This window comes from Bombina bombina, chromosome 8 (assembly GCF_027579735.1).
Source record: "Bombina bombina isolate aBomBom1 chromosome 8, aBomBom1.pri, whole genome shotgun sequence".
Taxonomy (NCBI): Eukaryota; Metazoa; Chordata; class Amphibia; order Anura; family Bombinatoridae; genus Bombina; species Bombina bombina.
Window position 1 is genome coordinate 272244924 of NC_069506.1, and position 19358 is coordinate 272264281.

Below are 19358 nucleotides of genomic sequence, written 5' to 3' on the forward strand. Positions count from 1 at the left end.
CACAAGTATACCTAGCACACAGCCATCAGTACACACTAGTATACCTAGCACACAGCCTTTCAGTACATACTGGTATACCTAGCACACAGCCTTCAGTACATACTGGTATACCTAGCACACAGCCTTTCAGTACATACTGATATACCTAGCACACAGCCTCAGTACATACTGATATACCTAGCACACAGCCTCAGTACATACTGGTATACCTAGCACACAGCCTTTCAGTAAATACTGGTATACCTAGCACACAGCCTTCAGTACACACTGGTATACCTAGCACACAGCCTTCAGTACACACTAGTATACCTAGCACACAGTCATCAGTACACACTAGTATACCTAGCACACAGCCATCAGTACACACTAGTATACCTAGCACACAGCCTTCAGTACACACTAGTATACCTAGCACACAGCCTTCAGTACACACAAGTATACCTAGCACACAGCCTTCAGTACACACTAGTATACCTAGCACACAGCCATCAGTACACACTAGTATACCTAGCACACAGCCTTTCAGTACATACTGGTATACCTAGCACACAGCCTTTCAGTACATACTGGTATACCTAGCACACAGCCTTTCAGTACATACTAGTATACCTAGCACACAGCCTTTCAGTACATACTGGTATACCTAGCACACAGCCTTTCAGTACACACTAGTATACCTAGCACGCAGCCTTAAGTACATACTAGTATACCTAGCACACAGCCTTCAGTACACACTAGTATACCTAGCACACAGCCATCAGTACACACTAGTATACCTAGCACACAGACTTCAGTACACACTAGTATACCTAGCACACAGTCATCAGTACACACTAATATACCTAGCACACAGCCTTCAGTACACACTAGTATACCTAGCACACAGCCTTCAGTACACACTAGTATACCTAGCACACAGCCTTCAGTACACACTGGTATACCTAGCACACAGCCTTTCAGTACATACTGGTATACCTAGCACACAGACTTTAGTACACACTAGTATACCTAGCACACAGACTTCAGTACACACTAGTATACCTAGCACACAGACTTCAGTACACACTAGTATACCTAGCACACAGACTTCAGTACACACTAGTATACCTAGCACACAGACTTCAGTACACACTAGTATACCTAGCATGCAGCCTTCAGTACACACTAGTATACCTAGCACACAGACTTCAGTACACACTAGTATACCTAGCACACAGACTTCAGTACACACTGGTATACCTAGCACACAGACTTCAGTACACACTAGTATACCTAGCACGCAGCCTTCAGTACACACTAGTATACCTAGCACACAGACTTCAGTACACACTAGTATACCTAGCACGCAGCCTTCAGTACACACTAGTATACCTAGCACACAGCCTTCAGTACACACTAGTATACCTAGCACACAGCCTTCAGTACACACTAGTATACCTAGCACACAGACTTCAGTACACACTAGTATACCTAGCACACAGACTTCAGTACACACTAGTATACCTAGCACACAGACTACAGTACACACTAGTATACCTAGCACACAGACTTCAGTACATACTGGTATACCTAGCATACAGCCTTCAGTACACACTAGTATACCTAGCACGCAGCCTTCAGTACACACTAGTATACCTAGCACGCAGCCTTCAGTACATACTGGTATACCTAGCACACAGCCTTCAGTACATACTGGTATACCTAGCACACAGCCTTTCAGTACATACTGGTATACCTAGCACACAGCTTTCAGTACATACTGGTATACCTAGCACACAGCTTTCAGTACATACTGGTATACCTAGCACACAGCCTTTCCATACATACTGGTATATCTAGCACACAGCCTTCAGTACACACTAGTATACCTAGCACACAGTCTCCAGTACATACTGGTATACTTAGCAAATAGCCTTCAGTACACACTAGTATACCTAGCACACAGCCTTCAGTACATATTGGTATACCTAGCACACAGCCTTCAGTACATGCTGGTATACTTAGCACACAGCCTTCAGTACACACTGTTATACCTAGCACACAGCCTTCAGTACACACTAGTATACCTAGCACACAGCCTTTCAGTACACACTAGTATACCTAGCACACAGCCTTTCAGTACACACTGGTATACCTAGCACACAGCCTTCAGTGCATACTTGTATATCTAGCACACAGCCTTTCCGTACACACTGGTATACCTAGCACACAGCCTTCAGTACACACTGGTATACCAAGCACACAGCCTTCAGTACACACTAGTATACCTAGCACACAGCCTTCAGTACATATTGGTATACCTAGCACACAGCCTTCAGTACATATTGGTATACCTAGCACACAGCGTTCAGTACACACTAGTATACCTAGCACACAGCCTTCAGTACATATTGGTATACCTAGCACACAGCCTTCAGTACATATTGGTATACCTAGCACACAGCCTTCAGTACATATTGGTATACCTAGCACACAGCGTTCAGTACACACTAGTATACCTAGCACACAGACTTCTGTACACACTAGTATACCTAGCACACAGCCTTTCAGTACATACTGGTATACCTAGCACACAGCCTTTCAGTACATACTGGTATACCTAGCACACAGCCTTTCAGTACATACTGGTATACCTAGCACACAGCCTTTCAGTGCATACTGGTATACCTAGCACACATCCTTTCAGTACATACTGGTATACCTAGCACACAGCCATTCAGTACATACTGGTATACCTAGCACACAACCTTCAGTACATACTGGTATACCTAGCACACAGCCATCAGTACACACTAGTATACCTAGCACACAGCCTTCAGTACACACTAGTATACCTAGAACACAGCCTTTCAGTACACACTGGTATACCTAGCACACAGCCTTTCAGTACACACTGGTATACCTAGCACACAGCCTTCAGTACATACTAGTATACCTAGAACACAGCCTTTCAGTACACACTGGTATACCTAGCACACAGCCTTTCAGTACACACTGGTATACCTAGCACACAGCCTTTCAGTACATACTGGTATACCTAGCACACAGCCTTCAGTACATACTGGTATACCTAGCACACAGCCTTTCAGTACATACTGGTATACCTAGCACACAGCCTTCAGTACACACTAGTATATCAAGAACACAGCCTTCAGTACACACTGGTATACCTAGCACACAGCCTTCAGTACACACTAGTATACCTAGCACACAGCCTTCAGTATACACTAGTATACCTAGCACACAGCCTTCAGTACACACTGGTATACTAGCACACAGTCTTTCAGTACATACTGGTATACCTAGCACACAGCCATCAGTACACACTAGTATACCTAGCACACAGCCATCAGTACACACTAGTATACCTAGCACACAGACTTCAGTACACACTAGTATACCTAGCACACAGCCTTCAGTACACACTAGTATACCTAGCACACAGACTTCAGTACACACTAGTATACCTAGCACACAGCCTTCAGTACACAGCCTTTCAGTACATACTGGTATACCTAGCACACAGCCTTTCAGTACACACTAGTATACCTAGCACACAGACTTCAGTACATACTGGTATACCTAGCACACAGCCTTTCAGTACACACTAGCATACCTAGCACACAGCCTTTCAGTACACACTAGTATACCTAGCACACAGCATTCAGTACATACTAGTATACCTAGCACACAACCTTCAGTACACACTAGTATACCTAGCATGCAGCCTTCAGTACATACTGGTATACCTAGCACACCGCCTTTTAGTACATACTAGTATACCTAGCACACAGCCTTCAGTACATACTGGTATACCTAGCACACAGCCTTTCCGTACATACTGGTATACCTAGCACACAGCCTTCAGTACACACTAGTATATCTAGCACACAGCCTTCAGTACACACTAGTATACCTAGCACACAGCCTCAGTACACACTAGTATACCTAGCACACAGCCTTTCCGTACATACTGGTATACCTAGCACACAGCCTCAGTACACACTAGTATACCTAGCACACAGCCTTTCCGTACATACTGGTATACCTAGCACACAGCCTTCAGTACATGCTGGTATACCTAGCACACAGCCTTTTAGTACATACTAGTATACCTAGCACACAGCCTTCAGTACACACTAGTATACCTAGCACACAGTCTTCAGTACATACTGGTATACCTAGCACACAGCCTTTCAGTACATACTGGTATACCTAGCACACAGCCTTTCCGTACATACTGGTATACCTAGCACACAGCCTTCAGTACATGCTGGTATGTAGGGTAAAAAAACTACTCATTAAATAGTGGCATCTCTGCAACCAAGCCACTCAGTATCTGCTTCTAATTCTGGAATCAAACTGCTTAATGTCTGCTGGCATCTGTGCACACAATCTCTCTGTATATACTGGTATGCTTAGTACTTGCTGGAGTATTTGCCACATAGTCTCTCACTATATACTTGTATCTCTGGCAACAAACCATTCAGTATATACTGCTATATCGGGTTTGTTATCGCTCATTAGGTATCAGCCTGTCAGTTCATGTTGGCACATCTTTCCATACATACGTACATTACCACTCACTACATACTGGTATCACTGCCATAACCCCTCCTAGTACACTCCGTTATCCTCGGCCCAGCCCCCATAAACACATAACAAACCACTCATATGTTTACCTAGATGATCTTGTAAGACATCTACCTCCAGTGCTGCCCTGCGATACCGCTCCTCGACTGAACCTGATGGACAGAAATCTGTGTTATAAATGTGCACGACAGGGGTATTAAAGCAAAACAAAAACAAAAAAACTCACACAAAACAAAAACATGAAACCTATTCTTTTCTCTTTCATGATTCAGATAGAGAATACAATTTTAATAAACTTTCCAATTTACTTCTATTATTTATTTTGCTTCCTTCTCTTGGTATAATTTGTTAAAGAAGCAATGCACTGCTGGGAGCTAGCTGAACACATCAGGTGTGCCAATGGCATATATGTGCAGCCACCAATCAGCAGCTAGCTCCCACCAGTGCATTTCTGCTTCTGTACTTACCTAGCTATATTTTTCAACAAAATAACAGAAGTCAAAAGGAAGGTTGTTTAAATTGCATGCTCCGTCTACTCTAAACCATTTAATGGCAGTGTAGTAAAATGACAACGTTACTGCCCTCCGCAAACATCCTTCATCACAAATGACACAGGAGTACTCAATGTTTAAATAGCAAGTATCTCTACTTATCTGAAATACTTCCTCCTTCTACCCAAATCACACCCTGATGTGCATCCTCTCACCTGAAACATCCTTCTTTTTTTTCGTCTTCTTTTTCTGGGACTTTACTTTCTGCTTAGGAGGCATTTTTGTAACGTACTGCAAGAGAGAGAGAGAGAGTGCAGTCTACATTAATAGGCTGAAGATAAGTTTACACATTGCATAAACTAACAACACTGTAGGAATTGAACTTATTACTTGTTGCAGCAACAGTTATGAACAGCGTTGTGAAGCTTTGTTTTGTCAATAGGAGTAGATCCTGTGACAGCCATGCACAGCCAATCGGAAAGCAGCATCAGCTGTTTCTTTCCAATGGATGCAGAGTAAGGCGGGAATTATCTGTTGTTAGGTGGTTGTCATGGTAGCTATGGAAGCCTAACACTAATCCCTCCCACAACAAAGTCTTTAGGTGTACAACAAAGTGAAAGCATGCAAAAAGACACACCCTGTGAAGCGTGTTACTGCTGCAAGTAATCTCTGCTAGGAAGAAAACACATAGAAAACATAATTAAAGAGACACGAAACCCCAAAAATGTATTTTATTATTCCAATAAAGCATACGTTTTTAAACAACTTTACAAATTATTTCTATGATCAATTTTGCTTCATTCTCTTGGTATCCTTACTTGAAGGTGGATCAATGCACTACTGGGAGCTAGCAGACCATATCAGTAAGCCAATGACAACTGACATACATGTGCAGCCACCAATCAGCAGCTAGCTCCCAGCTCCTAAGCCTACCTAGGTATACTTTTCAGCTCTATCTGAATCATAAAAGAAAAATTGTGGGACTCGTAATTTTACCCAGTGATATCACCACTAATATATACCTAGATCTTCTCATCTTAAAAAGGACAGTCTAGTCAAGAATAAACTTTCATAATTCAAATAGGGCATGTCATTTTCAACAACTTTCCTATTTACTTTTATCACCAATTTTGCATTGTTCTCTTGGTATTCTTAGTTGAAAGATAAACCTAGGTAGGCTGATATGCTAATTTCTTAGCCCTTGAAGGCCGCCTCTTATGTGAATCCATTTTGACAGTTTTTCACCAGTAGAGGGCTTTAGTTCATGTGTGTCATATAGATAACATTGACCTCACGCACGTGAAGTTACCTAGGAGTAAGCACTGATTGGCTAAAATGCAAGTCTGTCAAAAGAACAGAAATAAGGGGGCAGTTTGCAGAGGCTTAGATACAAGGTAATCACAGAGTTAAAAACTGTATTATTATAACTGTGTTGGTTATGCAAAACAGGGGGAATGGGTAATAAAGGGATTATCTTTTTAAACAACAAAAAATATGTTGTCACTTTAATGAAAATTTACTAACATTTTTAATAGAACAAATGTGTACCGGATAGTACGTCTCTTAGGCCTGACTTCTTTATTTTTGAGCATTCCTGAGTGTTATGCAGCAGAGATTGATTGAGCCCGTCTGTCTATGGTAATCCAGGTTATTTTTCACTGTTGCATGTGCATATCTTGCCCGACAAGTGGCTAAAGCAATAAAAAAAAAAAAGTCTATAAAAAATATACCCTTTTGCTTGTCAGAAACACATAGAGCAGAGGCTTCTAGAGTACCGTAGACACACTAGGCAATCAAGGGGTTAATTACTGCTGAATAACACACCTGCAGAAGTAACTTTATTTGAATTACCCGCTTGATTACGGTAGACACATAGGGCAATCAAAGGGTTAATTTAACGCAGCATAACATACTCAAAGCATTGATGTAATCTCTTGATTGCCCAGTGTCTATGGTACTTAAAGGATAATTCAAGTCTGCATAACATTTCTGACAATTAAGCGGTTAAATCACTTTTGCAGGTGTGTTATGCAGCACTGAATTACACCTTGATTGTATCTATGCCAGTTATGCTATCTCTGCATTTGTATGTCTGTTTTTATTATATCTCTGTAGGTCACGGATGTTTCTAAGTTGCCAAGAGACCAGGGGGTACAGTCAATATCCCCTCACACAAAAATCCCACCATACACTCCAGTCCATTCCTGCTTTACCCCAAAAACAGAATTTATGTTTACCTGATAAATTTCTTTCTCCTACGGTGTGTGCGGTCCACGGCTCCATCCTTACTTGTGGGATATTCTCATTCCCTACAGGAAGTGGCAAAGAGAGCACAACAGCAGAGCTGTCCATATGGCTCCCCCTCTAGCTCCGCCCCCCAGTCATTCGACCGACGGTCAAGAGAAAAAGGAGAACCATAGGGTGCAGTGGTGACTGTAGTGTACAAAAACAAAAAATTTAAACCTGACTAAAAGCCAGGTCGGGCCGTGGACCGGACACACCGTAGGAGAAAGAAATTTATCAGGTAAACATAAATTCTGTTTTCTCCTACATTGGTTTGTCCGGTCCACGGCTTCATCCTTACTTGTGGGAACCAATACCAAAGCTTTAGGACACGGATGAAGGGAGGGAGCAAGTCAGGTAACCTAAACGAAAGGCACCACTGCTTGTAAAACCTTTCTCCCAAAAATAGCCTCCGAAGAAGCATAAGTATCGAATTTGTAAAATTTGGCAAAAGTATGCAGTGAAGACCAAGTCACTGCCTTACAGATCTGTTCAATAGAAGCCTCGTTCTTGAAAGCCCATTCGTTCAGGAGGCTGCCGTCCAGCAGTCTCATAAGCCAATCGGATGATGCTTTTTTAGCCAGAAGGAAAGAGAGGTAGTAGTAGCTTTCTGACCTCTTCTCTTACCAGAATAGATGACAAACAAAGAAGATGTCTGTCTGAAATCCTTTGTTGCTTCTAGATAGAATTTTAAAGCACGAACCACATCTAGATTGTGTAACAAACGTTCCTTTTTAGAAACTGGATTAGGACACAGAGAAGGAACAACTATTTCCTGGTTAATATTCCTATTGGAAGAAAACCAGGCTTGGTACGTAAAACTACCTTATCTGTATGAAACACCAGATAGGGTGAATTACACTGCAAAGCAGACAATTCAGAAACTCTTCTAGCAGAAGAAATAGCAACCAAAAACAAAAATTTTTCCAAGATAGTGACTTAATATCTATGGAAAGTAAAGGTTCAAACGGAACCCCATGAAGAACTGAAAGAACTAAATTTAGACTCCATGGAGGAGTCACAGGTCTGTAGACAGGCTTGATTCTGACTAACGCCTGTACAAACGCCTGAACATCTGGCACGGCTGCCAGACGTCTATGCAACAAGACAGAGCAGATATCTGTCCTTTTAAAGAACTAGCTAACAGACCTTACTCCAATCCCTCTTGGAGAAAGGAAAGAATCCTTGGAATCCTAATTTTACTCCATGAGTAACCCTTGGATTCGCACCAATAGAGATATTTCTGCCATATCTTATGGTAAATTCTCCTGGTTACAGGCTTTCTAGCCTGAACCAGAGTATCTATAACTGATTCCGAAAACCCACGCTTAGATAGAATCAAGCGTTCAATTTCCAAGCAGTCAGTTGCAGAGAAACTAGGTTTGGATGTTCGAATGGACCTTGTACTAGAAGGTTCTGTCTCAAAGGTAGCTTCCATGGTGGAGCCGATGACATATTCACCAGGTCTGCATACCAAGTCCTGCGTGGCCATGCAGGAGCTATTAGAATTATCGAAGCCTTCTCCTGTTTGATCCTGGCTACTAGCCTGGGGAGGAGAATAGATTGAACGACCAAGGCGCCACTAAGGCATCTACCAATATCGCCTTGGGATCCCTGTACCTGGACCCGTAGCGTGGAACCTTGGAGTTCTGACGTGACGCCATCAGATCCAGATCTGGAATGCCCCATAGTTGAGTTAACTGGGCAAAAACCTCCGGGTGAAGTTCCCACACCCCCGGATGGAAAGTCTGACGACTCAGATAATCCGCCTCCCAGTTGTCTACTCCTGGGATGTGAATTGCAGATAGATGGCAGGAGTGATCCTCCGCCCATTTGATGATCTTGGATACTTCTCTCATCGCCAGGAAACTCTTTGTTCCTCCTTGATGATTGATGTACGCTACAGTCGTCATGATGTCCGACTGAAATCTTATGAATTTGGCCTCCTCTAGTTGAGGCCAAGCCAGGAGCGCATTGAATATCGCTCTCAGTTCCCAAATGTTTATCGGGAGAAGAGATTCTTCCCAGGACCATAGACCCTGAGCTTTCAGGGAGTCCCAGACCGCGCCCCATCCTAAGAGACTGGCGTCGGTCGTGACAATGATCCACTCTGCTCTGCGGAAACTCATTTCCTGAGACAGGTGATCCTGAGACAACCACCAGAGGAGCGAGTCTCTGGTTTCCTGGTCCATTTGTATCTGGGGAGACAAATCTGCATAATCCCCATTCCACTGCTTGAGCATGCACAGTTGCAATGGTCTTTAGATGAATTCTGGCAAAAGGGACTATGTCCATTGCCGCAACCATTAGACCGATTACCTCCATGCACTGAGCCACAGAAGGCTGAGGAATGGCATGAAGAACTCGACAAGCATTTGAAAGTTTTGACTTCCTGACCTCCGTCAGAAAGATTTTCATTTCTACCCAGTCTATTATTGTTCCCAGGAAGGGAACCCTAGTGACCGGGGACAGAGAACTTCTTTCTACGTTCACCTTCCACCTGTGAGAACTTGGGAAGGCTTGGAAGGACGATGCCTGAATTAAGATGTTGTCTAGGTAAGGTGCTACCACAATGCCCCTTGGCCTTAGCACTGCTAGAAGGGATCCTAACACCTTTGTAAAAATTATTGATAGAAAAAATAAAAAACTACAACTAACACCACATACTCTTTACCACCCCCGTGGAGATGCTACTTGTACAGAGCGGCAAAGAGAATGACTGGGGGGCGGAGCTAGAGGGGGAGCTATATGGACAGCTCTGCTGTTGTGCTCTCTTTGCCACTTCCTGTAGGGAATGAGAATATCCCACAAGTAAGGATGAAGCCGTGGACCGGACACACCAATGTAGGAGAAATATATATACACAACCAAACACTGGATTGAACCCCCAAGTGCCACAAATATCCACAAACCAGTGAATGTATCTTCCATAGCTGCCACTAACAAATACAGAGCAATGATTTAACCACATGTGCCATTACCCTACCAACACCACTATTGTAGGTTATATTTTTGCTTGTATTTATGTACATTTTTCTTGTATCTCTGTATGTTATTATACCTGTGCGTTGTATTACATATATATCCATGTAATATAGCTGTAGGTTATATTCTTACACTGTATAATTATACTAATATATGTTATTACATATCTCTACATGTTCTCTGTCTGTGTTACGTAGCTGAGTGTTGAGATATATATATATATATGGATATTACTCTGTGTGTGATATTACAGATTTGTAAATGTTAAGAGTCATTTTATTGGGGCTGCATGTTAACACTGTATATATCTGTGCTTGTATATGCTATATCCCTGCCGTAGCCAACTATGCATTGGATGAATATAGCTCTACCCCCACTGTTTAGGCCTCCTGCAGTATCCTGAATTAAACTAGATGAATGCTGAAGAATGAAATAATATTTAGAGTAACAAAAAAATATTATACTGTATATAACAAGCAGATCTCCAGTCGTAGTTTCAAGGGTTTATTGATAAAGCTGCTGTTCTATGACTCAGAAAGACAACTAGTGTATCACCAGAATGCTCATTATTACTCTGACCTCTGGTCCTTTAGCCTTGCAGACTATTGGATATGTTTGTCTCCTTTTTAAAGGGACATAAAGCATAAAATGCAAAAAAAAATGCTCTTATGAATTAGAAGATAACTGTATAAACCCTTATTCAGAGAATAGCCTCGAACTTAGGGTTGTCACCGCGGCCATGTTTTCCTGGACACTTATGAGTTACACATGGTGCAGGGTGTGCAGGGATGAACATGAATTGTGCTGTTCATCAGCACTATTCATGTGATGTCTAGAGGAAAAATTCATGTTCCTCCCTGTACACCCTGCAGCATGCGTAACTCATAAGTGTCCAGGAAAACATGGCCGAGGTGGCAACCCTAATCGTACTTTGAGGCTAGTGTGTTCTTTTGGATTGGATCAGACTGTAGGGAAATTCTCCTGTTTAAAAGGCATTAGTGGTCTAAAAGGAGATGCATCCTAGATAGGTACAATGCCAAAGGAAATGCTGGATGTTGAATATCTATTTTAATATGCTTCTAATTTTGCATTGTATTATTCCTGCTTGTGTTATGTGTGCAGTTCTGGCAATGAAGTAGTTCTCATTACATGACTGTATAGGGTTATTGCCAGAGTGGGGTGACTTCTGGAGGTCCCACCATCCTCTTGTTGCTGTTTTAAACAACCATATTTTGAATGGCCAATAAGTTCCATGGAGTGCTTCATGTTTCCTTGTTTAGTAAAAGATTAATTAAATCTTAAAAATAGTTGTATGCCTACCCTACGCATTCTCCTCTTACACAGTATTTGTCCCTACGTGTGCAAAATATTCCTAAACCTGCTACTTGCAACTTGACATCATGACCCCTTGTTCTGATATTGCTGTTGTTGGCTGGCTTGTTGCTTCCAGGCATACACTCTCCCTTCGTTAGAATGCAATATTTCTACTGAGCTACCACATTATAGCTTACAAGACGCAAGTTGTGATAACCTGTGAGAACTCACAATAAAGGTGACGCAACAGGATAAGCTCTAAACTCTGACACTGCCTCCCCAATAAGTGACGCTTTCTTAAACTGTAAGACTTCCTCCCCAATAAACAATGCTTTCCTGAACAAAAGCAGTGTGACTGACTCCACAGTGAGATATGATTACCTAAAGTGAGACTGTCCTCAATGACTGAAGTTCTTCTACACAAAGTGACACCAGTGAGTGACACTGTCCTGAAAAGTGACATTGTCTTTCCAAAGAGTGACATTCTCCTAAATAGTAAGGCAATCCCAGATTAAAGACACTCTCATAGTGAGGCTAATCCAATGAGTGACCCTCTCATGAATAGTGAGTCTCTCCGGAATAGTAAGAACAATGAGTGAGCCTCTCTTGAACAGTAAGCCTGTCTCCCAATGAGTGAGCCTGTCCTGAATAGTGAGACTGTCTACCCAATGAGAGAGGATCTTCTAAATATTGAGACTGCCCCTACATGAATGAAGCTCTCCTAAATAGTAAGATTGGCTACCCAATGAGTGAGCCTATCCTCAATAATGAGACTGTCTCCCCAGTGAGACAGGCTTTTCTACATATTGAGACTGTCCCTCCATAAGTGAAGCTCTCCTAAATAGTAAGACTATCTCCCCAATGAGTTATGCTTTCCTGAATAGTGAGACTGTCTCCCCAATGAGTGTTCCTCTCCTGAATAGTGAGACTGCCTATCCAATGAGAGGCTCTTCTAAATAGTGAGACTGACCCTCCATGAGTAAAGCTCTCCTAAATAGCAAGATGTTCTCCCCAACGAGAGAGGCTCTCCTAAATAGTGACACTGTAACTTCATGAGTGATGCTCTCCTAAACAATGAGACTGTCTACCCAATGAGTGACCCTCTTCTTAATAGTGAGTCTGTCTACCCAATGAATGGCACTCTCCAAAATACTGAGACTGATCCAATGAGTAAGGCTATCTTCCCAATAAGTGAGACTTTCCTAAATAGTAAGACTGACCCACCATTAGTAAGACTGCTCAATGAATTAGACTTTCCTAAACATTGAGACTGCCCCAATGAGTGTGACAACCCCAAGCAGTGATACTTCACCAATAAGTGTGAAAGTCCCATAAGGCCCCAATGAGTGACAATCCTAAATAGTAGACTGTCCCAATGAGTGACTTTCCTAAATTGTGGGACTGATTCCGATTAATGAAATTCTTCTATATAGTAAGTTTAAACCTATGAGTGATATTTTCCCAGTAAATGAGATTTTCACAATTATCAAGAGTGTCTGCAATGTCTAAGTCTGCACATATTACTGAGACCTCTAATGCAGTGTGACAGACCAGAAGCTGAGACTGCTACCAGTATGTGTAACGAACCCTAATTACTATGACCTGCAATTAGTCACAGTAAGCTCTAGGTTGACAAGGCTTTAATACTGTTAGAAAACGTAGACCTCCAAAGTAAAAGCTGTTTACATTTACACTGAAACTTGAAGAAAATATATGCAAAGCGTACACGCTGTATTTATGCTCATTGGCTGACAGAGATAACTCCCACAATTATAACTGGAGATATAAATGGTCTTGGAACTGGTGCTGCTACTTTGTAAAATCAATACTAATAGAAGCAGCACCAGAGAGTAAAAATCAATGAAAGCAAGAAAGAGAGCAGAGATACCCTTCCTGCTCACTATAGGCAATACCTTAACCCTTGCAATACTCAAGTCATACAGGGATTAGAAGATTTCCTCCCTTTTGTCATACAGTTGTTTTAGGAAAATATAGTCACATTGATCTATTTACCCTGTCCTCGCTCTGTCTCAGCTCCGTTTTGTACACGTATTATACTACTCTCTTATCTAAACATTGGGTTAATGCACATTATTTGTTGTCCCTCACATTAAACACTATAAATTTGTAAAAACAATGAATACAACCACAACACTTTGGAAACACGCCTGCAAAATGGGATACGTAAACGTGTTTATTCGCACATCGGTTTTGTTATGTTAGTCTTGCTGGATAGATATTAATTTCACTAAGGAGTTGTATTGGATCTAGACCATTGTATAGATGGCAAAAGTGTTGATAGGGAGGAATTTTTATCTAAGTCCTTCCCCAGCATACTACCATGTATAAGGTGCTACAATGCTGCATTTAAAACGCCTGTTTGGACCATTTTTTTAACGATAATATTGGCACTGACAACTGTACACAGACTCCTTACCTGTCAATCAGTTCCCATCAGATGAGAAAATGTTAATAAAAAAAAAAAAAAGTCTACTATACCCTGCCACTGAGACTCCAACCCCAGCTTCCTCTCCAACATAAAAAATAATACTAGTAGAAATATTGAATGTATTCTACATAGCGATTGCTAAAGAACCATTAAACTTGACATTTCAACAATGCATAAAATGTTTCATTATTGCACAGGAAACATTATTGCCATATACATTCATTATTTATTTATTTTGCAGTCTTTTGTTGTAAAATACATTTCAAAATACGAGGTGGTAGCGACAAACCCTATCCATTATCCAATTGGTTGTGTATCCAGTGACCTCAAAGAGACACGGACCAATCAGATCATGCATTAATGGTCGAGGGCAGATACGCTCCAGAGAGTTCTGTTCTAATCATAGCCTCGGGCGCCGCAACCGCTGCTGTGAACCTAACTATTGTGTCCCACCCCCCAAAACATGCTTGTAAAGGTTCTCGAACAGAATGCGTTTGCGACAAATAATAATCAGACATACAAATGTCCTTCGGATAACAGTCCAATCTGTCCGAGAACCTTTAAAAGCATGTTGTGGGGGGTGGGACTCATGGTTAGGTTCCCAGAGGCAGTTGCAGTGCCCGAGACTCTGATTAGAACAGAACTCTGGAGCGTATCTGCCCTCGGCCGTTAATGCATGATCTGATTGGTCTGTGTCTCCGTGAGGTCATCAGAAACACAACCAATCGGATAATGGATAGGGTTTGTCGCTACCACCTAGTTTCAAAATTGTACTTGTTTCACTTTCTCACAGGGAGGCTTGGTTTAATACTTTTAGGCAATTTGTGTGTGCTTTTGTTTACTTTTCCCTCACTCTCTAAGCTTCTGTGGTGTCACATACTTTTAAAAGGAATATCGGTTTTGCATCAACAATCATGATAGGAAAGTCATTTATTTTGTAATAGTAACAAAGTTGAATCAGTGCTAACCTTGGTGAGAAAACTCAAAATTAACGTTGCATGATTCAGACAGAGCATGTAATTTTAAGACACTTTTAAATTAATGTCTACTTTTAAATGTGCTTTGTTCTCTTGATATCCCTTGTTGAAAAAGAGTATGCACATATCTTACACTAGAGGAAGCTAGTTGCTGATTGGTGCCTGCACACATTTGTCTCTAGTGATTGGCTAACTAGACGAATTCAGCTAGCTGCCAGAAGTGCAATGCTGCTCCTTCAGCAAAGGATAACAAGATAATGAAGCAAATTTGATAATAGAAGTAAACTGGAAAGTTTTATAAAATTGTATGTTCTATCCAAATCATGAAATAAAATTTAGGTGGTTCCTGTCCCTTTAAGGGAATACAAGAGGCCAGGCTACCCCAGACTGCACATGTGCAAACAGAGTTTGTGCTATATCTGAATATTTGTTTGTGATTGGTTAGCAGGGGTTCTTTTGTTCTGAGGGACAGGGAAATCAGTTAAAAGAATAAACATAAAACAATATACTCATTTGACAAAACAAAGCTGCAGTTTTCATTCCAAATTTATTCTCAGATATGAAGGTTCAAAATCATGTAGTTTACAATTTGTGTTTAGTTGTCCTTTAAATCAGTATGTAATCATATTTACATCTTGCATCTAACAGGCCACAGCAAATGAGATTACATTGAAACACTTAAAGGGAAACTCAAATTTGTTAGAGCATACATTTTAAACAACTCTCCAATCTACTTATATTATCAGTTTTGCTTCAATCTCTTGGAATGCTTTATTGAAGGAGCAGCAATGCACACCTGGGAGCTAGCAGAATACAGTGGTAAGCCAATGACAAGAGTCATATATGTGAAGTCACCAATCAGCAACTAGTTTTCAGCTCCTGAGCCTACTTATGTATGCTTTTCAACAAAGGATATCAAAAGAACAGAGTAAAAGAGATAAAAGAAGTGGAAAATTGTTTAAAACGTTTACGTTTCATGACTATTTACGGCTCTTCAAGTGGTGTACCCCTGTACTGTTCTGAATGATAATTGTCTATACAAAATGACAGTTTGCGATGCTGATGGTACTTCACAAAGCATCACTTGACGGCAGCTCACTTACAGAATGGCTTTGGTGTCCCTTTTATAACACAACTCTTCTAATTTAATGAATAATCAGGCTCCCATTCAGCTCCAGCTAGATGCTGCAGTACACTGTGTGCTTTCTTGTAAGCAAGAAGCTGTTTAGTGAATGCTAAGTGAGCGGCATCCTCTATTGAACTCACCCCTGGTTGCCCACACCCTCACTGCCAGTTACTTTGCCATTTCCTAACATGGAGCTTCTGTCGCAGCACAGCTATGCAGCCTCTGCCACACACACTATTACAGCCGCAGAACTGTCCCACCAAGCATAGGTGCAGCTCCTGCATCTCATTCCCTCTTCAATAAGGACGTTTCCCAAATGTATCATGGCTACTTTCTAATACAGCCACAGTGCGCATGTGCAAATGACTTTCATCTGGTCTAGGTTATGGGCTCGGCCGTGCTGACGTTGGGCTGTGCCCGTGGGTGCACGCTCCCGTCAGGAAGGCGGAAGTGACGGCGGTGGCGCTGTGCTCGGCCCCGCAATCTCAGGGAGCCCCGAGCTCTCCGGTACCGATTTGAAGCATCACTATGGCAACTAACCTTCGCAAGGGCGGTGGCTTCATCGGGCTGGTCAAAGATGCTTTTCAGCCTCATCACCCACAACAAGGCCCACCTGGGAGCGTGGACCGCAGGAGCGTAGAGAAGTGCTGGAAACTCATGGATAAGGTGAGAGGAACCGGGGGAGACACCGGGCCAGAGGGAACGGGAGGCGGTCTGTACATGAGCTGTGATACATTACTTCCAGAAACAAACAGGACCGGTTCTCACAGTGCCAGAGATCCCTCTAGGAACCTCTTGATACAGATAGACAGGACCAGAATCTTTTAGAGCTAAACAGACAGGACCAGACTCTTTTAGAGCTAAACAGACAGGACCAGAATCTATTAGAGATAAACAGACAGGACCAGACTCTTTTAGAGATAAACAGACAGGACCAGAATCTTTTAGAGCTAAACAGACAGGACCAGAATCTTTTAGAGCTAAACAGACAGGACCAGAATCTATTAGAGCTAAACAGACAGGACCAGAATCTTTTAGAGCTAAACAGACAGGACCAGAATCTATTAGAGCTAAACAGACAGGACCAGACTCTTTTAGAGCTAAACAGACAGGACCAGACTCTTTTAGAGCTAAACAGACAGGACCAGAATCTTTTAGAGCTAAACAGACAGGACCAGAATCTTTTAGAGCTAAACAGACAGGACCAGAATCTTTTAGAGCTAAACAGACAGGACCAGAATCTTTTAGAGCTAAACAGACAGGACCAGAATCTTTTAGAGCTAAACAGACAGGACCAGAATCTTTTAGAGCTAAACAGACAGGACCAGAATCTATTAGAGCTAAACAGACAGGACCAGAATCTATTAGAGCTAAACAGACAGGACCAGAATCTATTAGAGCTAAACAGACAGGACCAGAATCTATTAGAGCTAAACAGACAGGACCAGAATCTTTTAGAGCTAAACAGACAGGACCAGAATCTTTTAGAGCTAAACAGACAGGACCAGAATCTATTAGAGCTAAACAGACAGGACCAGGTAGAGTCACAGACCCAAAACTGGGATCACATATTGCCACTTAGTAGTGGGATCTCTTCGTTACAGTTAGCTAGGACTTAAATCTTCCAAAACCAGTGACATAACGGGGATCTCTTGATACACAAAGGCGGATAAAGATCATTTAACTACAGATAGACAGGACTAGGGTCTCAGAGTCATAGACCAGAGTGGGGGAGAAGGACCTCTCTTCTAGGAGCCCTGGGGAGACAAGGCTCATAAAACATTCTTTAAAATCTAAGGGGGCATTGGAGTCTGGACCTTCTTAGATCATGGGGGTTTTCAGGACCTCTTAAAGTGGTAGGGTGGGTAAGAAAAGCTCTCCATGTTGTAAGAGCTAGAGTCAGAGCTCCTAGATTTTTACTATTGGCTCTTAATCTTTGGACTTTTCCACATAATTATATAAAATAAACCTTTGTTGCTCTAAAAATGTCTGACTCCACAATATTCTAAATGCTTTCTACATTTTATTTAAATTTGTCTTCCTCAATGTTAACAGTTGTGGAGGGTGACACCATTGGCTCAGAGAGCTGTAGTGGAGGGGTATGAACTACCACAGAATTTAGGAGAGCTGGAGAATTGAGACCCAAAAGAACCATTGGGCCAAGCTTTTCATGATCAGACACACAATACCTGAATCTCACGCAGTGGCTTGGAACCAGGAATTATGTAAAGAACTAGAGGACCAGAGCTAGCACTTTTTTTGCCAGAATATCTAAGAAATCTAGGGAGAAAGAGCCGTAGTGTGCAGGCCCTGAAGCTCTCGCACCAACGGGAGCAGGCTGTGGATCTTCTAGGGCCTGTAAATGTGAAATGTAAGGTGCAAATGGCACTGACTTTGGACCAATCTCTCCCATATAAATACATTTGAAGCCAAAAAATGTGCACAGTAATGTACAAGATGGGACTCAGCCAGTGAGACATAAACCTGTTGATGGGACACAAGAACATGGATAGATAATTTGAGAGAAAACTTTGAGACAGATAAATTTGATATATTGGAACACACACACTGAATGTGTAGATCACATAATTCTTGAGAGGTGCTGGTAACTGATGGATGAGATGATACTGTCAAAAAAAGGCTTGAATTGCATCCAGAGCCAGGTGCTTATGTTGTTGCAGGCAACATAAGAGTGAGCAGGAGAAAGCATTGGGAACTCACTCATAGATATGTTGACTAAGTGTCTCATACAACTTCGTGAAGAGAACTATTGACTCATGAACTAACACAAAAGCCTGGGGAAGTGCTGCAAATGCACAGATATGGTGAGGGAATTTAGCTCATTGTAGAAAGACATTGTATGTTAGACAGAAACATAAAGCTAGAAGCCCACTCATAATTATAGGGTGCTGGCTGATAGCATTGACAGCAGTGAAATGCACTGGAAATTTCTGAGCAAAATGATAGTTTGGGTCTGGGAGACCCTGAGAATGAGGTCTTACACTGTTGGTGCATAGTTTACATGGTGCAACCTCGGAGTGCGCCTAAGCACTGGAAATGTTAGGATGGGGCAGACACCCACCTAAAGAAAACATAACCCGAGCAGAACCTGGAAGACGACCTGGTGTCACAGCACCAGG

General features: G+C 41.9%; 2 protein-coding genes across 7 annotated transcripts in view; one reads left to right on the forward strand and one right to left on the reverse strand.

Annotated features, from left to right (window-relative positions):
* Positions 1-16542, reverse strand: part of CCDC153 (coiled-coil domain containing 153) — a 61557-nt gene extending 45015 nt beyond the window's left edge. The window contains exons 1-4 of one of the 6 annotated variants that reach the window (XM_053691364.1): positions 16359-16542; positions 6633-6775; positions 5300-5375; positions 4683-4745 (exon numbers count right to left, since the gene is read on the reverse strand). In XM_053691364.1, the coding sequence (XP_053547339.1) occupies positions 4683-4745; positions 5300-5363 (127 nt within the window). In that variant the 5' untranslated portion in view covers positions 5364-5375; positions 6633-6775; positions 16359-16542. The other 5 variants (XM_053691360.1, XM_053691361.1, XM_053691359.1 and 2 more) reach the window with 5 other exon arrangements.
* A 105-nt stretch (positions 16543-16647) lies between these two features.
* CBL (Cbl proto-oncogene) overlaps positions 16648-19358 on the forward strand; it is a 171556-nt gene continuing 168845 nt past the window's right edge. The window contains exon 1 of the mRNA XM_053691356.1: positions 16648-16884. Within this exon, the coding sequence (XP_053547331.1) occupies positions 16747-16884 (138 nt within the window). The 5' untranslated portion in view covers positions 16648-16746. The remainder of the gene's footprint in view (positions 16885-19358) is intronic.